This window comes from Zonotrichia albicollis, chromosome 6 (assembly GCF_047830755.1).
Source record: "Zonotrichia albicollis isolate bZonAlb1 chromosome 6, bZonAlb1.hap1, whole genome shotgun sequence".
In the NCBI taxonomy this organism is placed as follows: Eukaryota; Metazoa; Chordata; class Aves; order Passeriformes; family Passerellidae; genus Zonotrichia; species Zonotrichia albicollis.
In genome coordinates this window covers 22780488-22803423 of record NC_133824.1, presented here as the reverse complement: position 1 = coordinate 22803423, position 22936 = coordinate 22780488, and the positions used below count along the sequence as shown (strand labels likewise).

Genomic DNA, 22936 nt, shown 5'->3' with positions numbered 1-22936 from the left:
CGCCTCCGCTGCTCCCGGCCCGGAGATCCCTCCCTCGGCCGGGTGGCGCCGGGGCACCGGGGCCTGTGCCGGGCGGCTCCAGCGGCGGCACCATGGCGGCGGCCGCGGCGACGGCGGCGCCCTCGGCCCCGCCGAAGAAGATCGTGGCGCCCACGGTGTCGCAGATCAACGCGGAGTACGTGACACAGGTAGGGCCGGCGGCGCCTCCGGGCCGCCTCTGCCGCGGCCGCAGCCGGGGCTCGAAGGGACGTTCTGGTGGTGTTTAAATAGCCTTTGCAGGCCTATTGTGGGTGATAGGGAGAGGGTCTGCTGGTCGCTGCTGGTGAGGGATGGACGCCTCTGTCCTGTACCAGAGGTGCTTCCCCCCGCGCTTCCGGACCAGCGGGATTTACAAAGCAACGCTGCCAAACGCATCCGTGCAATGCACTGCGCATCGCTGTAAGGCGTGTTTTAATGTGAGAAAGGCTGCCGAGAGTTCCTTGTTGGTTAAAGTTCTACGTGATTTCCTACAAGTCTTCTTTCTTCTTTTCTTTCTTCTTTTCTTTTTGATTTTTTTTTTTAATCTGCTCTCCTTCCTTTACCAGACCATCAAGAAACTTGAATAAAGTTGCACAGGAAGCTCTTGTCATCATTGCTCAGGAGTATTGGTGAAGTGATGGCTGCAGCAAAGAGCCTTAAAATGCTAGACTTTTCCATATTGCCTCTAGTTACTTGTCACATTCCTCAAGGAAGCATAATCACTAGCCATTTAGCATTTGCAGTTCCTAAAAGTTTATGGCTTATTTTTGATGGATTTGTTAGACGTTAGTTAAGAATAGGAAATGTTTGTTACATAGCAGCCTATGCATCTGAAATTTTTCCAAAGAATCGCATTTCTGTTGAAAGAGGTTTAGGCATAAAAGCCTATAAACAGCAGTGCTTATCAGCCTTAAATAAGCATTGCTGTTAAAAACATGATTTTGTTACTTGTAGTTAGCATAAGCTGAAATTAAGCAAGATACCAGTGAAATAAAGTTTGGAGATGGGATATGTTGAGATGTTGTGTCATTGACATGAAAATGTATGTATTTAACCTTTCTTTTTTTTTCCTTGTGCAGTTAGCAAATAAATACTGGGCTCCACATGTGAAGAAAACATTGTCTTTTGATGTTAAGGTAATTACTTCTACTGGAATTTTGTTGGGGGCTGTAAAGGAAAGAGGATCAACCAGTCTGTGATGTGCCAATATTTAGTGTTGCTTATTTTATATGAGACTATTAGGAGACTGCTTGGAAGGTCAACTGTTGCTTGAGACAATGTAATTTGTTATGTATTTGTAGTTTATAAATGTAGGCACTGTCAGGAAGGTATGCTGTAGCATGCAGTTGTTTTGTATTCTGTTCAGTTTATTTTGGCCCGAAGTTATGAGGGCAAAAGACTTTCAAGCATCTCCTTAGAGGTGAAAAGATGCTTGAAGAGGTTCTACTTTTAGAAATCAAATGGGGATGAAAGATGCAGGTATTACTGAACTGTGTTCTTTCTAAAAGCTTCTTTGGTAAGCTTCCATCGGACAACTTTATTGCCATTCTGGTGGACATGTGCATTTTGAATGTTTAAAATTTGGCATAGTGTGTTAGGTTTTGTGTACTGCAGGGTACTTAAATGTTAAGTTTCTTTTCCTTGTGGATGTTTGCCAAAATCTCCGTTTAGCCTCAGTTTATTTTGTAGTATTTGTGGTAGTTAGAACTGGAGATTGTTAGGATGTACATCAACAGCTGAACTGCATCTCTGTGTCATGTGATGTCAAAATGTTCCAGACTATAAGTCTGTTAGGACTTACAGTGCAAGTTCTTTCATTCTTGTTGGAAAAATTTATTGAAAGTATTTTAATAGCTGTAAGCAGAGAGTATCTAATTCAGAGTAAAATGTCTTAATGCATTTTGAATCTCATTAGTGAGTATATAAAAGTCTCTTAAATTTTTTTTCCATAGGTCATTGAAGATGTATATACAAAAGAAATTGTCAGGTCAAAGTAAGTAGACCGGTTGCTTTCTCTTATTTACTACCATTCCATCATTAACAATGTTGGAGCTGTTTCTAGTGTTTCATAGAATACTTTTAAACTTGTCTATATGTTAAAAGCAGATGAAAATTACTCAAGTGCATTTAAGTAATTTAACCATGATGGTATTTCAAAGTCTGAGTGTGGCAACAAGACAGTTCCTAAGCCCATAAACCTTAAACGTGATGGTTGGAGTGAATATTTTTCAGACCCTCTCCCTGGTGGCCTGTTGTCTTTTATGTTGGTTTTGTTGTGGTAGTTATAGAAGGCTGATCTCTTCTTTTGCCACTAAGCAATGTGAAGAACAAAAACTGCTGCAGAGTGCACTGCCTCCACCTTCCTCCTCTGTTCTGGCTGCTCTTACCAGATTCATGAAGGAAAAGTGGTTTCAGTCAGTTGTAATGTTAGATGGGGGAGAAGGATCTGAGATACACTGCATTCTGCAGCTCTCTGTGCAGAAAAGAGGTGTAACTGTAGCTGGAGCTTTTTGGGGAAGATTGAGCTCTGCAGAGAATTCTCTGTATTATTCCTGTATGAAAACAATCTAAGAATTTGTCATATGGAGTCAAAGCAAACTTCCATTGCCAGTCACTAAGAAGAAAACACCATTTTGAACAGATTAAATATATAATTGTAGTTTTCCAGGAGACGCTCTCATCCACAGGCAGTTTGTATCATCAAGGCTATTAGAAGTGGTGTTTTCATATTTAAAAGACCTACATGAATCTCTTTAAAATGTGAATTTAATTGCTTAATGAATCTCTATGAACTTGAGCATCTCCAGTGTTCCAGCAGTTGCTTCTGCATTTAAGTGGTTGCTATTGCATGGAAATGTCAGGACAGAAGTAATTCCTGAGTGTTTCTACAAGTTTCCTTATATAATAAAATAAAGGAAAATATAGTCATTTTCCATGCAGCTGTGTGTGGGAGGCTCTCTTTCCTGTGTTAATTGATTAATTTTTCCTTTTTAGGTTTGCCATTAGGAAGATAATGCTTCTTGAATTCAGGTGAGCTAATGGGAGGGAAATTTGGAGTTATATTTTTCTAGGAACCTGTAAAGGTGAGAAGCAAATGCAGGGCAGTGAGACAGTTTGAAGGTAGTGTATTCATTCATACTTTGTAAGGCCTTGAATTGTGAACTGAGGAAAATTAAGTGAGGAGACCTTAGTTTAAAGAGGAAATAATTCCATAAATGTAAGTGACATCTCAGACTGTCTTATGATTCTCAATTTCTAGTGTAAGTGGAACACTGAGAAAGAGAGTATGAATGAAATAAGTGAAAAACTTGGGTCTGTAATTTGGAATGTATCATTAAGCCTTAAATCAGAACTCACTGAAATCAGAGAAGTTTTTGGATTATGTCTCTTAGTATGAGGTTAAAAATGGATTGTGCTGCAGCAGCAGCATCATTAACGTCTTCTTCTCTTGAAAAAGAATGGAAATCTGTTTAAACAGTGGTTCACAACTGCTTCAGACTTTCCTGGAGGAATTTACAGAGTATCTCTAAAAAGATGTAAAAGAAATATTAGCAATACATACTTAAAACCACAGTATTTTATGTTCTATTTGGTTCTTATATCTCTCATATCTTAAGAAAAAATATGAGATTTTTTTGTTTGAGATACATTATATGTTTCAGAAAGGCTCAAGTCCCTAAGTTAGTACCGGTAACTACAAAGGACAAACTTCCCTTGGTTTTTTTGCATCTTAATTAGAAAAAGTGCAGAAGAAAAAATGTCAGTTGTGGTTAAGGGTTTGACACAAACAAATAGCATGCAATGGACTTCTGGAATTTGTATGTCAGCAGTAGAACAGAGTTAGAGGTTCCTGTCCTTTCTGTGAAAGTGTTAGTGTCATCAGTTACTGAGTCTAACAAGTTTTGCTTCAGTGACTTAGATGAGAGGTAACTTGAGAAACTGCTCACAAACTATGAAGATGGCTTTCGGGGGAAGAAGGGGAAAAAAAGCCTTGTGGATAACTGCTTTTTTAAATGAGTGACAGATTATGTGGGTGGCTGCAACTAATGAAATACTCTTTATCTCTTCACAGTCAGTACCTTGAAAATTACCTATGGATGAATTATTCTCCAGAGGTGTCCAGTAAGGCATATTTAATGTCAATCTGCTGTATGGTGAATGAGAAGTTCAGAGAGAATGTCCCTGCGTGGGAGGTAACTGATTTCAATTGCAGCTAGAATTGACTTTGATCTGCAAGTTGCAGCTTTTACAGCGTGCTCACTTACAGTGACAGAAGGTGGAAGAGCTTGTAGTGTTAAAAAGGAAATGGTGCCTCAGCTGGAATACCTCAAGTGATGTTCCAAATTTTGTGTTCTTTTTTGGAGAAGGGAATGGACAGGTGAAAAATTACTTGATTCCTTCTGCTGTGAAAGTCCTTAGTTCTGCTGTGAGATGCTGAACATTACCACCAGCATTTACTTTTTTGCCACTTGACAGAGGTTGGGTATTTACAGGGAAGTTCTTGTTCTGATATTGAAGGAAAAAGAAGGATTTCTATATCTGTATATTCAAGAAGGCACCACTGAAAGTCTAATGTATTATCCAATAACGCCTTGCTTAAAACATGTGCATATTGGTTTCTACCTTTTTTGCTTTATTTTAAGATAATGTCTTACTCTTCTTTTGTGTATATTGTTTGGTTGGTTGTGGTTTTTTTTTTTTTTTTTGGTAATAATAGGTTTAGAAATTATTTAGTGTTTCTACAAACAATCCAGGTTTTACAGGCCACCTCAACAACAGAAGCCTAGTTATGCATGGCATTATTTCAGAGGCACACTGAGTTCGATGTGTGTGCCATTACTTGAGTGTTGGCAAAGCACAAAGGATTAATAACTTGCTTGTATATTATCTGTGTGCTTTTCTTCTGGCACACGTGCTAGAAGTAAAATGTCAGGTGCACATTATGTTCCAAGCAGCTTAGTTCAATTTATTTGGTACATGGCTGCCCTTGTAAAGGAATGACTTTATCTTGGTGATTATTCAGTTTATCTTTTTCCTGCTCACGTAGCTCAGTGGAAGTTCCAGGACTATAATTAATCTCTGGTGGTTTTTATTTGCTCACTTTTTGCACATCACTTAAGGCTGCCATAGCTTTGGCCAAAACCTACCATTTATCTTCTAGCTGGGAGATGTTAGAATATTTCTGTGCAGTCATGAGGTGAGCATCCCCACAAGGCTTCACCTGTGTTTCTTGTTTAGTTTGTCCTGTGCATCACCTGTTAGACTATGCAGAAGGTATTAGGGGGAGGATCCCTTGTCAGAAGGATATCATTAGTCTGTTTTGCTTGTGCTGCCTGGTTAGAATAAATGAAAATGAAAAAAAATAATCCCTTCTTTTATAGATTTAAATGGATTTAGAGAATTTCTGTTCTATTATGTGAATGAAGATTGAAATTATTTCTATCAACCTGACTCAAAGTTACCTTCCTCTTCTATTCCTAGACATTCAAAAAAAGGCCAGAACATTTTCCTTTCTTTTTCAAACGCATACTGGAAGCATCGCTGGTCGAAAATGAGAGTGAGTACTCTCTGCATGAACAGACAGTCCTGCTGCTTTTCCTTGATCACTGCTTCAATAGTTTGGTATGTTAAATGTAAATATTTTCAGTGTGTTTATGCTGTTTTGTGTTTATAGCAGTTTAGTTTGAGCAATTTCTTCTTACAAGACAGAAGAAGCAAAATTTTGATTTAAGGAAAACACAGTACCAGAGGGCTTTTACCCTCTGTTTTGACTCTGACTCATCTCTCTCTACACATTTGCTTTTCTCTGATATAAGGTCATAGATGAGACTTGCAACTGAAGGATTTAGTTAGACAATTAAAAACAGGATTTAATACAAATTTTTGTATTTAAAATGGTACTGTAAAATTTATGTATTTATTTTTGAAAAGATGCTTTACATTTAAAACCGATTAGTTACTACTGTGCTCTTTTTAGTTTGCCTAAGAAATAGTACAAAAATTATTTCCATTAATTATTGAGAAAGACAGTGAGGCTTTTTTCACTTTTGAAACCAGGTTTAGATACAATTTTTATCTGCAGTTCTCCTGAGTTAGTTTTAAGAAAGCATTAGACCAACTTGTGTTCTCAATATGTGGTTAAAACAGAGTTAAAGATCCTAAGAAGCAAGCAGGAAGAGCACTTTACCTGTTATGTATAGCAGTGCTCCCTAGCCTCTCTTGCTACTGGTCTTTTTCCTTACTTATAGTTCATGTGGGGTGTATTATCCAAAATCAGGGTCTGCACAAATAAAATTATCTCTCAGACAAAACAACATAGAAAGTGTATTAGTTGATTTTGGGATTAGGAATGATTTTGGGAGCCAGTAACCATCTTGAACTTTATGTGTATAGTTTATTGAGATAGTGTTTTTCTGTAGTGGCCACAATGATAAAATGCATCTTCATTTTGCACAGTTTGATGGTAACTACAGAATCCTTCTTGTAGAGCATATTTCTAGTAAAACATGATAGGGAAACTGTTGAAAATGTGCCTGTGGGAGCACACTTTTATTAGCAGCTGCCCTTCTTTGTGAAAGGCAGAATGGAATAGTCACAGTAGTGTTTTTAGTGAAGAGCACTGAAGTTTGAAGTTTCAGAATGCTGAGAATGGAGTATTTGTCCATGAAGACATACTTAAGATGTTAATTGAAATTTTTCAGTAGCTCAGGAAAGAAGGAAAACTTTGTGGATCCAGATCATAGGCATAGTTGGAGAGAGCACATTTGAACTGACATGGAGAAAATGGTTTGTTTCAGACAATGGGAAGAGTGTAGAAGACAGAGAAACTTGATAAATTAAGGGCTCCAGCAGACAAAGAACAGCTTAAAAACAAGTAGAGAAAGCACGGTGGGTGAGTTCAGGAATAAGAAATGATGGAAGAAGGAACATCAGTTCTCAGCAGCTTTTGTCCTAAAAGTACTTGCAGGGATGGGGCCCATGGTGAAGTGTTAAGAGCTGACAGACTCCATGAAATGAACCAGGTGTCTCTGGGTAGGGTTATAGTGCAGGTTCCTGTTAGGAAATTGTGAAATCTGATAAAACCCTATAAATATTTTTGTCAGATTTGTACATAGATGTATTTTGTAAGACAGGCATATCAAAAACCATAAGAATGTTCTAAAATTTATCATCTGTGACTTTCTAACAGGAAGTGGATTTGATCAGAGGACAGGTGCAGCAGCTGATTTCCTTACCCATGTGGATGGCTCTACAACCTGTAAGCATAACACTGTTAACTGGCAGAGCAGTTTTCTAGGCAGTGTCCAAATCCTGTACAGTAAATTCTCATGGCATACTGTTGAGGAACTCTAATATTTACAGCATTGCTGTGGAATTACATTTTTGTCTGCTTTGCTAAATCCTTTTTGGTTTTTTGTTGCAAATTTCCATGTAATAATGTTTTTATGAAATTTTTTCATAAAACTCAGTTTTCAGAAAACTGAGCTTTGTTGTTTATAGCATCTTCAAGCTATAATTTGTAGACAAAGCCATGAGGTCACAGGGAGGCAATCGAGTCATGGCTGGACATCTAGTCATGGCTGGACTCTCTAGCATTATTTCATTTTTGTTTCACAGTGATACTTAGTGAGAGTAGACAGAGACAGTTCTTTATTTCCGTTTGTTATATATTTTTTCTTTTTTTTTAATAAAAAGACTGGACTGTATTTTTATCTCATGAAAACAAGTTTCCTTGGTGACTGAATATCACTTTAACATTACAGAATCGATTGGAACAAGAGTTGAAAAAGACACCAAAACTAAGAAAATTCTGGAATCTAATAAAGAAAAATGATGCAAAAATGGATGAAGAGTCAAGAATGCAGTATGTACAGATGCCTTTTTTCCTTAATGCATTCATTGTGTTTCAGCTCAAATAAATTGTTTCAATGAAAAAGGTGGTTTTTGAATACCTGTGGCCAATGAGGATACATGGTCTCCTGGAAGCTCTTCTCTTTTTCAGTAGTCTTTATGCAAAATACTGTTAGACAACTTCATCTTTTATTTGGTCAGTGAATTTGTGATTTCAAATCTTAAAACTAAAGGATGAAGGCACGAAAGAAAATTCATGTAACTTCTCACTTTTTTTCATGACCTTTAGCAAGTGTTTCACTCTTAGGTATATATAGCTTATGCAAGAATTTCAGTAATGTGTGTCTATCTCACCAAAATTAAATGTTCCAATGCTTTTGTGCTGCAGTGTGCTAAGGTGTAGGAGGGGACTGACTTCTCCTTGACACAGTAAGAAGCATAGGTTGTTAACCAGTTTCTGTGCCCAAAAATGTAGGCTGCTATTCTGTCTTCCTGAGTGCAGAGAGAAAAGTTTTCATGTAAACAGTTTAGGTGTGTTTCAAAGCAACCTACCATCAGTATAATAATTTCGAGGCAGCTAACTTTGTATTTGTGAAAGCTACAATGTACTTTTAGTCTGCATTTAAGGAGTATTAATTCTTTTGTCTTATGTCCAAATTTAGAGCATATCGAGAGAGAAGATTTCTTTCACAGCTCATTCAGAAATTCATTTCTGTTCTAAAGTCAATACCTGTCTCAGGTAACTGTGTTTCTCATGTTACTTTGTTATCTGGTAATCTGTTTGAAAATCTTTTTGTATTGCTGAAGCAACTAGTCCTTAGGATATCAGTCTGAGGTTGGGGACCTTATTCAGGTGAGGCTTGTAGTGGACACTATGCCTGTCTGCATGGATTTCATATCAAAATGAATATTCAAATCTGTATATACTTTAAAAATTAAACAGTAAAAAGCTACTTTAAACTTCCTTATATTCAGTATGTACTTAGTAAAAACAATATTTCTGGGAACTGATATTCTTTACTGTGTGCTTAGAGCCTTAAAGCATTTCATACTTACTTAAGTACCTTATTAAATAGATGGTATAAATGGATATCATAAGGCTCTGTCTGTTCATACTGTTGATTTACAGTAAGAACAAAAGCCTAAGTGAAGTGAAATTCTGTAAGATTTGACTGCTCTTGAGTCATTGTGACAAGCAAAATTATCTCCTTGCCTGATTTAGAAAGGAAAAGTGTTTGTGGAGGAAGGTGTTAGCCTTTTAACAGAAGAGGGTTATTATGCTCTAAGCACAGCACAATTTGGGTGAAATCAGTTCCCAGAGTTTTCCTTTTTCTGTTAAACTCTTAGCAAACTTCAGCTCTTACCTGAGCTGTAAATTTTTTTATGTGGCTTCCTCAGAAAGGATACTTATCCCTTCTGTTTTCCTAATTATACTAAACCTGTTTTAGATTTACTTCCACATTTCTTTGGAGGCTGTAAGAGTTGGAAAGTCATCAAGGGAGATGTGGTGTGTTTTGACAGTTAAAGTTAAAGGCTTCCTAGTTGTCCCCTCTGAGTACCTTTGAATATGGACAAGGCCTTTTGCACACATCTTGTTTGCAGCTTTTAAAAATGTATTTTTGAGTACCTGGCATTAAAAGTTCTTAACAAACATAATGGGCAAGTGATACCTTGTGGAAGTGAGCATTTTTGCTTGTTATATTCCAGGTTTTTCAAAGCAGATAAAATCACTCCTGAAATTCTGGTTCTGTTACTCTTTCATTTCTAACCAGAAGAATTTTTAATATAAGAAAGGATTGTTTTAGAAAGAGAATAATATTTTAATTAGCTTTTAACAAGATTAAAATTAATACTTTTAGATTTGTAGCATTTATTTAGTTTTTAAGGAATTGTTCAAGTGTAAGTATATTGTGATGTGGATCAGTTTAAACTTTTTTAAAATTTTTTTATCTAGGTCCTATTTCTATGGACAAAGTTCATTATTGTGAGAGGTTTATTGAACTCATGCTAGACCTTGAGGTAAGTTTTTAAATGGATCCAGCCAGTTTCCAGGTGTACTTTTCTAGGGTTAAAGTGCATAAAGTAATTATTGCAACCTTATTCCAAATAGGAGGTGATTATGTCACAGCTGTGCATGTGGTTGTTTAAAAGTGATTTTCCATTAAATAAGAGGTTGTAGCATTGCATCCATACTGGGAGCTGACCAGCAATGTTGATAAGCCAGCAGACAAAACTGGGATCCTAAAGTGCTTAATGAAGAGGATTTAATTGGAATAGAGGTAATAATACTGGCCATTTCTGAAAATGTGTAATGCTTTAATCTGGTAGGAATGATTCAGAATTATTCTTCCCAGTGCATAACAGGTCACCTAAAGTCTCTTTTGTGTTGTTGGGTTAAGTCCCAGAAAGCAGCAGTAGTCTGAAATGCAAACTATTCCTGTTTGGCTAGACTTCATTATTTAGAAGTACCAGGTCTGGGGATCTGCAGTTTATTAGAGTCATAAGGCATGGAGCAAGGTTTTGTGAAGTTTTCAGCAGATACCAAGGAAGTGACACAGTTTTAAGCACCACAGTACCAGTATTAAAAGGCATTCATTTGCAGTTTTTTGCATGAGTAATTATTTTAGAGTAACTTCAGATTCAGGAGGCGCTGTGAAATAAAATAAGCGTTTTCTGAAACAGTGTTACTGGGAACTTTAAAATGATTTTGTGCAGGCTCACTCTGTTAAATCACTGAAGTAGTCTGTGCTTGTAGTTGTAATAGATTGAATAATTTAAATTAGATCTTGCTGTCTTATGTATGTAATATACTCTGGTAAGAGAAAACGTGTTGGAAGGTGAACTAAAGTCTGAATTAAAATGGTTAGAAGCATTTCTAAGATTGGTTCCCTCTAGGTATTATAGAAAGATCAGAATTCAGACAGGTTTGGAAAGTCTGTTCAAATGACTGTAACAAGCAAATGAGAAATTATCTGTAAATTCAAGTATTTTTGCCTTTGTAGCATGTACTGGGTTAATGGGCTCTTTTTACTTGGCTTTTTTCAGAATATTACTGTTTCATATTACAGTGTATATGCTGCATATCAAAACTGGTGATTTGATAATTTGAAAGTAATAATTCAGTGGAGAGTTCTTAAGGTTTTATGAGTTTGTTTTCATCATTATTGTACAAGGCAACCAACATTTTCTATTACAGATTTTTTTTTTTTTTCATCTCAGTTCTAAACATCATACTGATGGCTTTTTGGCTTTCTAAATTCAGTCTGCAGAGAACAGCTCATTTGTCACTTAAATTGTTATGGTCTTCTGTATGCTGTTCGACATTTGCTACATATAGCAGCTTAATCTATTTACATTGAAAAGATCTCTATTTGTGTTGTTATTAAAGATTTGAAAAACACTTGAGTTTTTGCAAAGAAGAGAAGATACCCTATCATATTTAGAAGAAGCAGTTGGCAGTTTTAATGACCTCAAGCTTAATTTAATTAGTGTAGAAAACAGACATTTAAAACAATGCTGAAGCAGTTTGACTTATCATTTTTAGCACACAGTCATTCTGTAGACATTTAGTAGTAGAATAATTGCTTTATTTAATTTACTTTTTGACTGGCAGGATGAATGCTCCCTCATGGCAGGTTCATGCCATGCTCCCTGTTACATAAAGGACTGTTCATGGCAGCTTACCTGCACCAACCCAGTGTCTTGGCATACATAACTGCTGCTTTAATACCTTTGTGAGGGTATTAGATATGCAAATAACTGCAGCAATCTGTCTTAATATGCCTTCTTGTAATGGAAAATCCTGAGAAGCCAGGACTTCTTACTTTTTGAGCAGCTGCATGTATTAACATGATGTTATTTACCACAGGCTTTGCTCCCCACACGACGCTGGTTTAATACAGTGTTGGATGACTCCCATCTTGTTGTTCACTGTTACCTGTCTAGTCTTGCTAAAAGAGAAAAAGAGGGTCATCTCTTCTGCCAGGTGAGACACAAAGTTCTTCAAAAGAACTTTTTCATTCCCTTTGTTTGTGAATGCTGCAGCTGGTTTCTTTTTTTTTTTTTAAATAGGCTTTTGTTTGATACAAGCTACATCTTTATTTAAATCTTTCACACGGTATTTTTTCTTACCTGTACCTGTGTGTGTAACTACTCACATAGCATTTCATGGAATCACAGAGTGGCTTGGGTTGGACCAGACCTTAAAGATGATCCACTTCCAATGCCCCTGCCATGGACAGGGACACCTTCCACTAGATCAGATTACTCAGAGTCCCATCAAACCTGGTCATGAGCACCTCCAGGGATGAGGCATCTGTGGGCACCCAGTTCCAGTGCTTCACCATCCTCACAGTGAAAAGTTTTATCCTGCTGCCTAATCTAAACCTGCCCTTCTTCAGTTTAAGGCCATTCCCTCTTGTCCTATGACTACATGTTCTGTGAAAAGTCCTTCTCCATCCTTGTAGCTCCCTTTAGATACTGTAAAGGAAGCTACATGGTCTCCCTGGAGCCTTCTCCAGGCTGAACAGTCTCGACTCTCAGCCTGTTGTTACAGAAGAGGTGCTTCAGCCCTAGGGTAAACTCCTCTGGACATTTTCCAGCAAGGTTTTTTAGTGTTGGAGACCCCAGAGCTGGACATAGTACTGCAGATGGGGTCTCACAAGAGCAAAGTAATATTTCTGCTTCTGATTTTGAGTTCTTAAAAGTACAAGCTAGAAAGCAGTGCAGCTTCTGGCATGCTTTACCACACACATAGTAGAGGTTGTCAACACTGCATTCTTCTCTCATTCATTTTGACTTCACCCTGTTTTGCACTGCAGCTGTTTTTCCCTTCCATCCCTCAGTTTACTCACTCATAGCTAGTACATTGTTTTTTATATGGCAGGATCTGAAGATCTGTCCCCTTTCCTGCATCTCAGCTGCTTTTCCTGCTGCTTGCTGTCCCCCATCTCTGCCACTTGTTAGTTTTCTCTGAGGGTCAGTATTGATGGTACACAAAGGCAGCAGCACATCTGAATAATTTTCTTCCTCCAAGTTAAATAATGCTGTTGAAAGGTCAGATGAACTTCAGAGCTGCCATCAGAGAGGGCAGAAAGGCACAAGGTCTCTCCCTTTTGGTAGCAGGAAGCTGTAAGTTGGGTTCAATGACAGCCTCTGGCTAGATCACCTTACTGTGATGAGTTTCAATTTCAAGCCCTAGTATATCAAGAAATCGTATTGCTTGTGGACTATACTGAAATTTTGATGGCTTGCAGATGAGATACCTAACAAAAACTATTTTGTGCATCAGCCAAGTATAAAATTCAGATACTATTCCCAGTTCTTCTAGAACTTTGAGGAGCTCTTGTTTGTGCATTTGTCCTCTTGAACTGTGGTTTTGTTTGTCGTGTTTGTGCGGTGTCTCTTATTGTTAATCCACTAATTTATATTGATGATGTCTCAGCTTTTAGATATGCTCAAATTCTACACTGGCTTTGAAATCAATGATCAGACTGGAAATGCTTTGACAGAGAATGAGATGACTACAATTCACTATGACAGAATTACTTCTCTGCAGGTAAGTAGAGGGTGAAGTGCTTATGAGAGACAGAGGATTTGGTTTTACTGTTGTAGTCTAATTTGCATTTGGAATAGGCATGAGGTTATTTCCCATATCAAACCCCTTATTTTCCCTCTTGAGTTGTAGGAATAACTTTAGCTTGGCTGTCTGTAGGAATTGAAGATATGTAATGCTTCAGCATGGTGGATGAGACTATGACTAATTAATATGCTCTAGCAAAACATCAGCATTTTTGACCTTGTGTTACCAAAATGAACTGTTCCTGTTAAGTCTGTTAAGAAAGGAAAGCGGAATGCTGTAGGACCCTGTGGTGATGCAGTAGGTGGCAGCATTTCCTCAAGATCAGTGTGCACATATGCCTGCAGTGGTCCCTTGTACAAATTCACTCACACTTTTTAGAATTGTTTGTATCAGTTTTAACAGAACAATTCAAGGAAACATGGTTAAATTAAACTTGTTCCTGGCTTTTCTCAGTTGCCTGCAAAGCTTTATATCTGCTCCCTTATGTTTTATTTTAATGACAACAGATGCTGATAGAAGGGTGTAATGAAAACGATACTGTGTCAGAAGAAGAGGAGTAACAAATATATGGCATTAAGAAAAATGGAGAAAGAAAAATGGAGATTCAGTCTGGCTTGTATTTCTATCCTGATTGGTTAGAGTGGTTCATGTTATGAACCAGAAGAAACTGTGCTTTTTTCTAAGTATTTAAACTGTTATTAAATCATTTGATTAATATGCTTACATCCACTTTCCATGCATGGATCTTTTGCAGAGAGCAGCGTTTGCACATTTCCCAGAATTATACGACTTTGCACTCTCAAATGTAGCTGCAGTAGATACTCGTGATGCACTGGTGAAGTTATTTGGACCTCTTAGGTAAGTTAGCAAATTGAAATTGAAGTTTTTGGTTCGCAGTATGATTAAATTAACAAATTTCCAGCCTTTTGTTCTTCTGACTTCTCATGTGCGTAGCCAGTAGTTAACGTCTAACTTGTTTAGTTTATTTTTTTTTTACTCTGTTCTGTAGAAGAACTACAACAAAAATCATGAAAGCATGCCACTGTATTAACTGTACTGCATTGTAAATGCTGTGAGTAAAAGGATAGCAGTATGTATTTTGACAAAGGCAGTGTATGCTTTGTTGCTTGCTTCTGTGTCAGGTCTTGAAAAAATACAAAAATATCCACCCCTTGCCATGTTTATTGCAGGTGAGGGGTTCAGCTTACACCTTATACATAAACTTCACTTAAAAGCCTGACCCGTAATTGTTTAGCTCTGGTGGAATCAGACGGCTGGAGTTTTCTTTACGGAAAAGGCAGCTGCAGTAAGTGAGTGCTGTCCCTGGTTTCAGTGTGACAGAGGCTTCTTGTTTTCCTTTCGCCGTGCAGCTCCAACGTTCTCCACCAGGTGGCGTCGTACCTGTGCCTGCTGCCGCCGCTGGCCGAGGGGGAGGACACGAGCCACGAGAAGGAGTTCCTGCTGGAATTGCTGGTAAAAACATGAATAATGCTCCTTGCACTTCTTCCATTGAAAAATCAAGGCATAGCTACATCCGGCAGCTACACTGCAGTACAGTAGTCGTTTAGAATGTTTTCTGAGCCACCTGTGAGCCACAGCAGTGTTGTTGCAGTAATTTGAATGTTAAGATGGGGTTTAAAACTATATAAATTAAGTATTCGAAAACGCCTATTCATAAATATAGTTTCCATGAGAAACTATATTTATGTGTTTTTTTAGGTCGATAAGCAGAGCCTTGGAAACAGTTTTGAGTTCTTCTGAAAAAGTTTTTTTCCCATTTAAAAACAAAAAGATCTGCTAAAGTAGATCTAGATATTCAGTATCTATTTGGGCCCCAAACCAATTTGAAATATTGTTTAATGCACATCATGGTTTTTTGGATATTCAAGGTGTAGCAATACTATTGTAGGCTTCTAATTTTGATATCAGAATACCATAGCTGTTTTTTGAAATCTCATTCCTGAGTTTGTTTTGTGGTTGATTTTTTTAAAGATAGTTCATGTGGTTTTCTAAGGTATTGAAGGTAGTGATATGCCTATGGCTGCCATGGAAAGATATTTGTTCAGATAACATATTATAGTATTGGATAGATTTTTTTTTGTGTCCCAAAGAGGAAATAAAAACTAACTGTTACTGAATGAGTAGTATTAGTTAGGTACTGACCGTATTTTTAATGGAAAGTAAAGTGAGTTTTATTTTAAGTTGATTCTCTGCTGAGCCTTGACTGAGTATTTTCAACTCTGTTGTGCCATTTTTGGTCTGCTGAATACCCAAAGGATTGTTTGATTCTACTATGACCAGTAGTTGGACTATGTCTTTGTTCATCTTCTGATGTGACTGTTTGCATTTAGTTATATTAAAATATTTAATTAGAAAGATATTGATGGAGAAAACTCAAGTGACCACCTTATGAATTATTATCAGTTTCAAAAGTATCTTTGTTGCTCCTTTTTGACTCAGAGATTTGAAATGCTTCCTTTCTTTAGGTCTCCCGTCATGAGCGACGAATATCTCAAATTCAGCAGCTCAACCAGATGCCTCTCTATCCCACAGAGAAGATTATTTGGGATGAAAATATTGTGCCAACTGAATATTACTCTGGAGAAGGTATGATTAGTAGTTCAGTAAATGCTGCAATTAATAAAGGAATTCTGAAGTATTCTGTTTATTCTGTCCAAGAAACTTACACACGGTACTTTGGCATCTTCCAGTATCTTAGAGTAAGATTGGGGGCATCACAGGTTGTTGTAATGCTCTGAGCCATTCAGGTTCTTAAATGCAGGTCAGGACTGCTCTACTGTCATTCACCCTGTTCTGGGTGATTGACTTCTTTGTTGTGTCGTTATGTTTGATCAGCCAAATATATTTATGGCAATGTGGGTTACAGTGGGGGAGGGAAGGTGGGGCAGGAGGAGAAGGCAGGTCATCATTGTGACTTTTTAATAGTGTATTAAAGAAATTTTGTTAATGATGAGATGTAATTTTATCAAGTAACACTGGTTGCTGGTGGAAACATTTCCTCCTGTGCTGAACACTTTTGGAATTATGGTATTGATGGTGCTGTTGTGAAGGATTTCTCTTGCTGTCAGACTGTTACAAGTATTTTTTTTTAATTTTGCTTCTCTTGGTTTAGAGAAGACTTTCTCTTTCTCATCTCCATGTGTTCTCCTGTCATGGTTTCAAACAAAACAGTGTTGGTTTTGTGGTCTTACAAGGGTTTTTTTGTGTTCTTAAAAGTAATTAAATAAATTTGGTCTAAAATTTATGTAAGAGTAATTTAACCCAAGAATGTTAGGAGTATTGTTTCTATTTCCTTTTAGAAAATGAGGGAAGAAGAACGTCTCTTTGATGAACACTGTGCAGCCTTAAAGAGGTGTTGCTTCACACCTTGCCCTTTGTGCATATAACTAGCTTAACAGGACAGAGTTTCTTACTTGGTGTTGGGAAATGTGTTGAAGTATTTTATCACCATCAGACTTTCCACAATATAAATTACTGTGCTCTGCTGCCTTTCTTCATCGCTGTTGTTTCTCAGTGCATGTGAAAGTCAGTATGTAGTACCTATACCAGAGAAAGGTTTCAACAGTGATATTGCAGGTTTCAAAAGCAAGATGCTTTCACAGGTCTTAAACATAGATATCAAACTGGAATACTAGTCCAGTAATGTTAGATGAGTAACTTATAGGAATTAAAACTATGGAAAATTTTCATCCAAGACTATCCTAAAACAATGGAAAAAGCTTTAGAACCTGTCTATGAGTTCTAATACTCCTTGTGTAGTAGGATCTAATCTTTCTCTGTTTTTCTTTCTCATTTAAAAAACAAAGCAGTAATACAGACTTTAGAGATGTGTGTTAAAATTTGATTTTTTGACTTAAATCTTTTTTTCCACATTAATGGTTTTTATGGCATCTAGTAAACATAAAGCATGGGAATAGGGAAATTGTTGGATGGTTTTTAATATTTCATTAGCCTTTTTCATAATTTTTTAATGCTAACTTAATTGTTGCACTTCCAAAGACCATTACTTTGTTGTGCATTTGATTTTCCTAAACTTCATTTTGTTGTCTGAATACATTGATGGATTTAATATTTAAGTAGTTCACTGTATTAGTGCTAGAAGGATGAAAATTCCTTCAATCTTGTACAGGATCTTTTAGAGAGAACCTGAAAAGTACATGCTTTTTAGAGGTGTGTATTGATAAAAGGGATGGTTTTTAGAATCTCCAAGGATAACTGCAATGGCAGTTGTACAGTAAAGTGTGTGTGTATGTATGAATTCATAGAAACAGTGTATTAATTAATATTTTTTTTTGTTTGTCCATCATCCCTTAAATCCTTAGGCTGTCTTGCGCTCCCCAAGTTGAATCTACAGTTCCTGACTCTCCATGACTACCTGCTGAGGAACTTCAATCTTTTCCGCTTGGAGTCCACCTATGAGATCAGGCAGGACATTGAAGACAGTGTCAGTAGGATGAAGCCATGGTAATATTTATTAAGTGGTGCGAGCCAGTCAGTTCCCTTCTAATCAAAGTGTGTTTAGGAATCAAAAGCTGATACTGTGGTATACTAGGTACATAGTAACAAATGTGTTAAAATTATTACATAGATACTGTGGTTTGTACTTCTTCCATAAGGTATTGCCATGCCAAGGGTTGATATTTTAGGGGTTTGTGGTTATGTATCCCTGCAGGTGTGTTAAAGGCAGCATGCTGGATGCTAACAAACAGCCTTAGTTGTGTTAAGATGGATGAGTTAATTTTCCATGGCTGACTTGACAAAACATGCAAACGTCATAAAATCCTCTGTTTGGGGGGGATTCTTGAATTTGATATCTGCCACATTTTAATCCTCTTTTGGTTTAAAGGATTTATTTGGTGTGATGTCTTTTATACTCAGTACTTGCTTTTTGTTACCTTTCCTTTATCTTCTGTCTCTGTGAGTTTTTTGAATAATGCTAGCATAACTTGCCTTTGTTTTTTGAAATATAAGTCATGTTATGCTTTGATTCTAAAATGCAGGATTCCATGAATCTAATTCAGTAGCACATAAAGTTAAGAATTCTATATTTTTCTTAAAAGTTACTGTGGGGTTATTTTTTTTCATAGTTTTAAAAAGAATTATCAGCTAGTGACTAACAAAATTTTGATGTTTATTTCTTAGGTTATCAGAATATGGAGGTGTGGTCTTTGGTGGATGGGCTAGGATGGCACAGCCCATTGTCTCTTTCACGGTAGTGGAGGTGGCCAAGCCCAACATTGGTGAAAACTGGCCCATGCGAGTGCGAGCAGACGTTACAATCAATTTGAATGTCCGAGATAACATCAAAGATGAATGGGAAGGTACTTAACGTGCTTGGAAATAAAGTGCTCAGAATAGGTGCTCATCAAAATACATTTTGATGTAGTCTTATTTGTGAGAAAAGGAGGTTTTAATCCATGGTACAGATTTGTCAGTCCTAATACAGTTTAGAGGACAGTTACTCAAATTCCAAGTTTATGGAGTTTATATTTTCATAAAGTGAAGTTGGAAGTAATTACTTACACCTTTCATTGAGAACAGAGTGTGTATTACTTCAGACTGATGTCCTGTAAAATGCTGTTCTTTACAGGACTGTGGAAAGTTAGCTTAGCATTTTAAGCTAAAAATGTCATATTGAAAAGTATGGGGAAGGTGATATCTTTCTCATGCAGAAGTAGAGAGGACAAATTTTTATTTACTTCAAACCAGTGCACTTCAGCAGTTTGCAGTGTGTTTGAATATTACGAAGTGCTGACTGTACCAAATACTGTTTCTTGTGAGTATCCACAGGCGACACTTCTTTTGCTTGGGGATTTGAACTTTAGTTGACTGTGTTAGCAAGTGGCATAGAAGCATGCAGTTGTACTTGTATTATCAGTAAATGTCACTCCTTTCTCTTTTGTTAGAGAAACCTGATAAACGTGCTGGAGCTGAGTAGTGTGATTGCAGGTCACATAGCACAAATGCTAAAGCTGGACTGTGTGATAAATGAGCAGATGCTGCTTTGGGGCTGTAGATTTCTCTTAAAGTAAAAAATCTAGGAGGATGGCAGAGAATTCACTATAATGAAGGTATCTATATAGTGATGCACTTAGCTTTTTAAATACTAAAACAACCTTTATGATTTGTAAAAAATAATATTTTAACTAAATCAAAACTGAGATGAAGAATTCATAAATCATTGCCTGACTTAACAGGATCTTGATGAAACTGTCTTCTGTTGAACAGTGTCTGGTGCTTAATGAGGAATTATTTGTCTCATGAAAAATACAGCATGTTTTCTGAACTTTGAAGATGTCTTAGATATCTGAGACTCTGGAGGTGTACTGGAGAGAAAATTTAGTGTTCAGAATTATGTTAGTGAATTGGAGAAGCAGCATTTTACAAGTACGATGTAGTTCAACAGGGATGATTATTAAGCAAGAACAAGTCACTGTACCAATACATGTTGGGGGAATAACTTAACAGGCAGGATCATCATTGTTCACAAGTAAATGTGATTCCCAACATTGTGTTAGTACTAAGGGAAAAAGACAAAATCTCGTTATATTGGAATTTATAAACTGGAATGTAACAGTAAGCGAGTAACTTGGTTAAGCGACCTTTTACTTTATTAAATAGATAACTAAAGTAACTTGGTTTAGGGTTTTGTGCCCAGTTCTAGGCACTGCACTTAACTTGTTGTAAAAAACAGAAAAAAAGGAATTGGAGGTTTGTCCAGAGGGAAGCAATGAGAATAAGAGATTAATGAAACATTTCTTAAAGATAATTGAAAATAATTAGGTAAAAATAGCTAGAGCAAGATTATTGGGAGAATAATCTTGAAATAATGTTTGTTCTTATGAAAAAAGCATCCAACTTCTACTTTTCATATCTATTATATCACAGTGTCCTATGGTTTTGTATTTTCTAAGGTCAAGGCGTATTTTGAGGCAAAACAAAATATATACAGGTGGGATTTTATGAAAGAAATGAGTGGATTCTTTTATATACATATGTTAAGGAGTTGATGAGGACAGCGCCATTCAGTCAGATCTCTGCCTGTTCCTTTTGGGGCCCAGGTCTGCGCAAGCACGACGTCTGCTTCCTGATCACGGTGCGTCCCATGCAGCCCTACGGCACCAAGTTCGACAGGAGACAGCCTTTCGTGGAGCAGACTGGCCTGGTCTATGTCAGAGGCTGTGAAATTCAGGGCATGCTGGACGAGAAGGGGCGTGTCATTGAAGAAGGTATGATAGCCCAAAGCTTCTTCAAGAGATTTATCTTTCTGTCTCTGTGGTTTTTTTATATTTAACAGGCTAATTGGTAATTTTTCTCTCTTTTAAAGAGTGCTCATTGAATTAGTTACATACATGGCAAGAAACAAACCAATTCCATAAGCAGCCTGAGAAAGGTCAGCTAATTTCCTCTGGTAAAATCTGATGTAGCTACATTAATTAAATAAATCCAGTATTGGGTTAAGGAGTAAAAGAGATTCTATTCAAGAACTATTAGAATAATGCAGTGAAAATGTATCCATTGCTATGCAGAAATTAGTTTCATCATATGAATTTGTCTGAATTTCATTTGAGGAACAATTATGGATCACTTATTTGAATGATAATTTGCTTTTAGCACTGAGTCAAATTCTAATCTTGTTGTTTCATTATGGGCAGGACCTGAACCAAAACCAAGACTTAAAGGTGATTGCAGAACATACAGAGTATTTCTGGACCCAAACCAGTATCAGCAGGACATGACCAACACAATCCAAAATGGAGCAGAAGATGTCTATGAGACATTTAATATAATAATGAGAAGAAAACCAAAAGAAAACAATTTCAAGGTAAGATACTTGCCTCTTAGCTCTTAATTCAGAAGGATGGAGCACCTCTGCTGTGGGGAAAGCCTGAGAGAGTTGGAGTTATTTAGTCTGGAGAAGAGAAGGTTTCAGGGAGGACTGCGCCCTTTCAGTAAGGGGGCTTATAAGAAAGATGAGGACTAACTTTCTAATAGTGGTAGTACAAGGGGTAATGTTTATTAGCTAAAAGATGGTAGATGCAGACCAGGTAAAAGAGAACTATTTCATGATGAGGGTGATGAAATGCTGGATCAGGTTGCCCAGAGGTGGTAGATGCCCCATCCCTGGAAATTTTCAAGGTCAGGTTGAACAGGGCTCTGAGAAACTTGGTCTGCTTGAAGATGGCCCTGCTCATTGCAGGGGGGTGGACTAGATGAGCTTTTAAGATTCCTTTCAGCCAAAACTATTGTATGATTCAGCCTCAACAGTGCTGAGCAGAAAGGAAGGAGCCACTTCCCTTCACCTGCTGGGCAAATTCATACTGTAGCACAAGGTGCTGTAGGCCAACCTTCACTGTGAGGGTGCATAATTTTATACACCTAAAAGTATTTCTTACTCAGTTTCTTTGCTTTTTAGACCTCTAAATCATTAATGTTCCTTGAGTTTTCCATTTTGAAAATGCAGCATGGATGAAGAACTACATTTCTTTTGGTGCCTTAAAATCATGCACTGCATAATTGAAGTGATTTTCATTTTGAGGGATTCTGTAGCAGATTCTCTGTAAATGGATTAACAAGTAGGCAGGAAGACTTTTTTTCTTTCTGTATCTAGAAAGATAGCTCTGGTGTGAAGCAGCAGCTTGCAGCCTGCATGGACCATTGTGTTGCCATCATTTGTGCTGTGTACTTGCAGCTAATTTACAGGCAAATCCCAATGCAAGCCATTTTTTTGCTGGCATTTATGAAAGACTCATACCTTCATTTTTCAAGACAATCTGAGGTATTTCCACATTTATCACATTGTTGCCAGTTTTGGTGCATGCATTCCATGCCATTTGCAAACCTTTCTAACTTCAGCTGGAGAAAAGAAAACAAGATGATGCTGTGATTAGTGTAGACAGTGTATGCAGCAGATGGAAGGCAGCTTTAAGTTTAAAGCTGAGCTTGTAGGAGAGAAGACAAGAAAACTCTTGTGCAGTCCCTGTAAATTAAGCAGATGAGACAGCAGAGAAAGTGCAAATACAGTGTGTTTGCTGGAGGTGACACCACTGTGTCACTACAATTGGTCAGCAGTGTTAGTTTTTACAAAAGTGAATGTTACTATTTTTACATGCATATAAATTACTTTTTGAAAAGCTGAATCAAAGTTTTTGTGATGCTGAAGCACCACATTTGCTGTCAGGAACATATTTCTTGCTTCCTCTTAGAAACTGATCGCTGGGTTTAGAAATACTACCTGAAAATGTGACATTTTCTGATTTTTTTGTGCTTTTCTTAGCACAAACATATTATGCTGTGCTCAATATATGTTTGAGTCAGAAGTACTCGTTCTATATTTGCAACAAAAATAGAAAAATTCTTACTTAATATGGGACTTGTCCATCCATATATCTTTGAAGTAATTCAGGCTTCAGCAGTGCTAAGATGCCTTCAACTTCATAGCTTTGCAGTTCTGTCACAGAATCC

General features: G+C 37.2%; 1 protein-coding gene across 1 annotated transcript in view; it reads left to right on the top strand.

The window, feature by feature from the left end:
* The window catches only part of AQR (aquarius intron-binding spliceosomal factor), a 47101-nt gene continuing 24165 nt past the window's right edge, over positions 1-22936 (top strand). Inside the window, exons 1-19 of the mRNA XM_026793022.2 lie at positions 1-188; positions 1098-1154; positions 1971-2011; positions 3013-3048; positions 4091-4211; positions 5500-5640; positions 7208-7276; positions 7782-7882; positions 8532-8608; positions 9824-9888; positions 11738-11854; positions 13313-13426; positions 14205-14308; positions 14821-14923; positions 15937-16057; positions 17794-17935; positions 18614-18792; positions 20533-20700; positions 21127-21296. Coding sequence (XP_026648823.2) covers positions 93-188; positions 1098-1154; positions 1971-2011; positions 3013-3048; positions 4091-4211; positions 5500-5640; positions 7208-7276; positions 7782-7882; positions 8532-8608; positions 9824-9888; positions 11738-11854; positions 13313-13426; positions 14205-14308; positions 14821-14923; positions 15937-16057; positions 17794-17935; positions 18614-18792; positions 20533-20700; positions 21127-21296 — 2022 coding nt within the window. The 5' untranslated portion in view covers positions 1-92. The remainder of the gene's footprint in view (positions 189-1097; positions 1155-1970; positions 2012-3012; positions 3049-4090; positions 4212-5499; positions 5641-7207; positions 7277-7781; positions 7883-8531; positions 8609-9823; positions 9889-11737; positions 11855-13312; positions 13427-14204; positions 14309-14820; positions 14924-15936; positions 16058-17793; positions 17936-18613; positions 18793-20532; positions 20701-21126; positions 21297-22936) is intronic.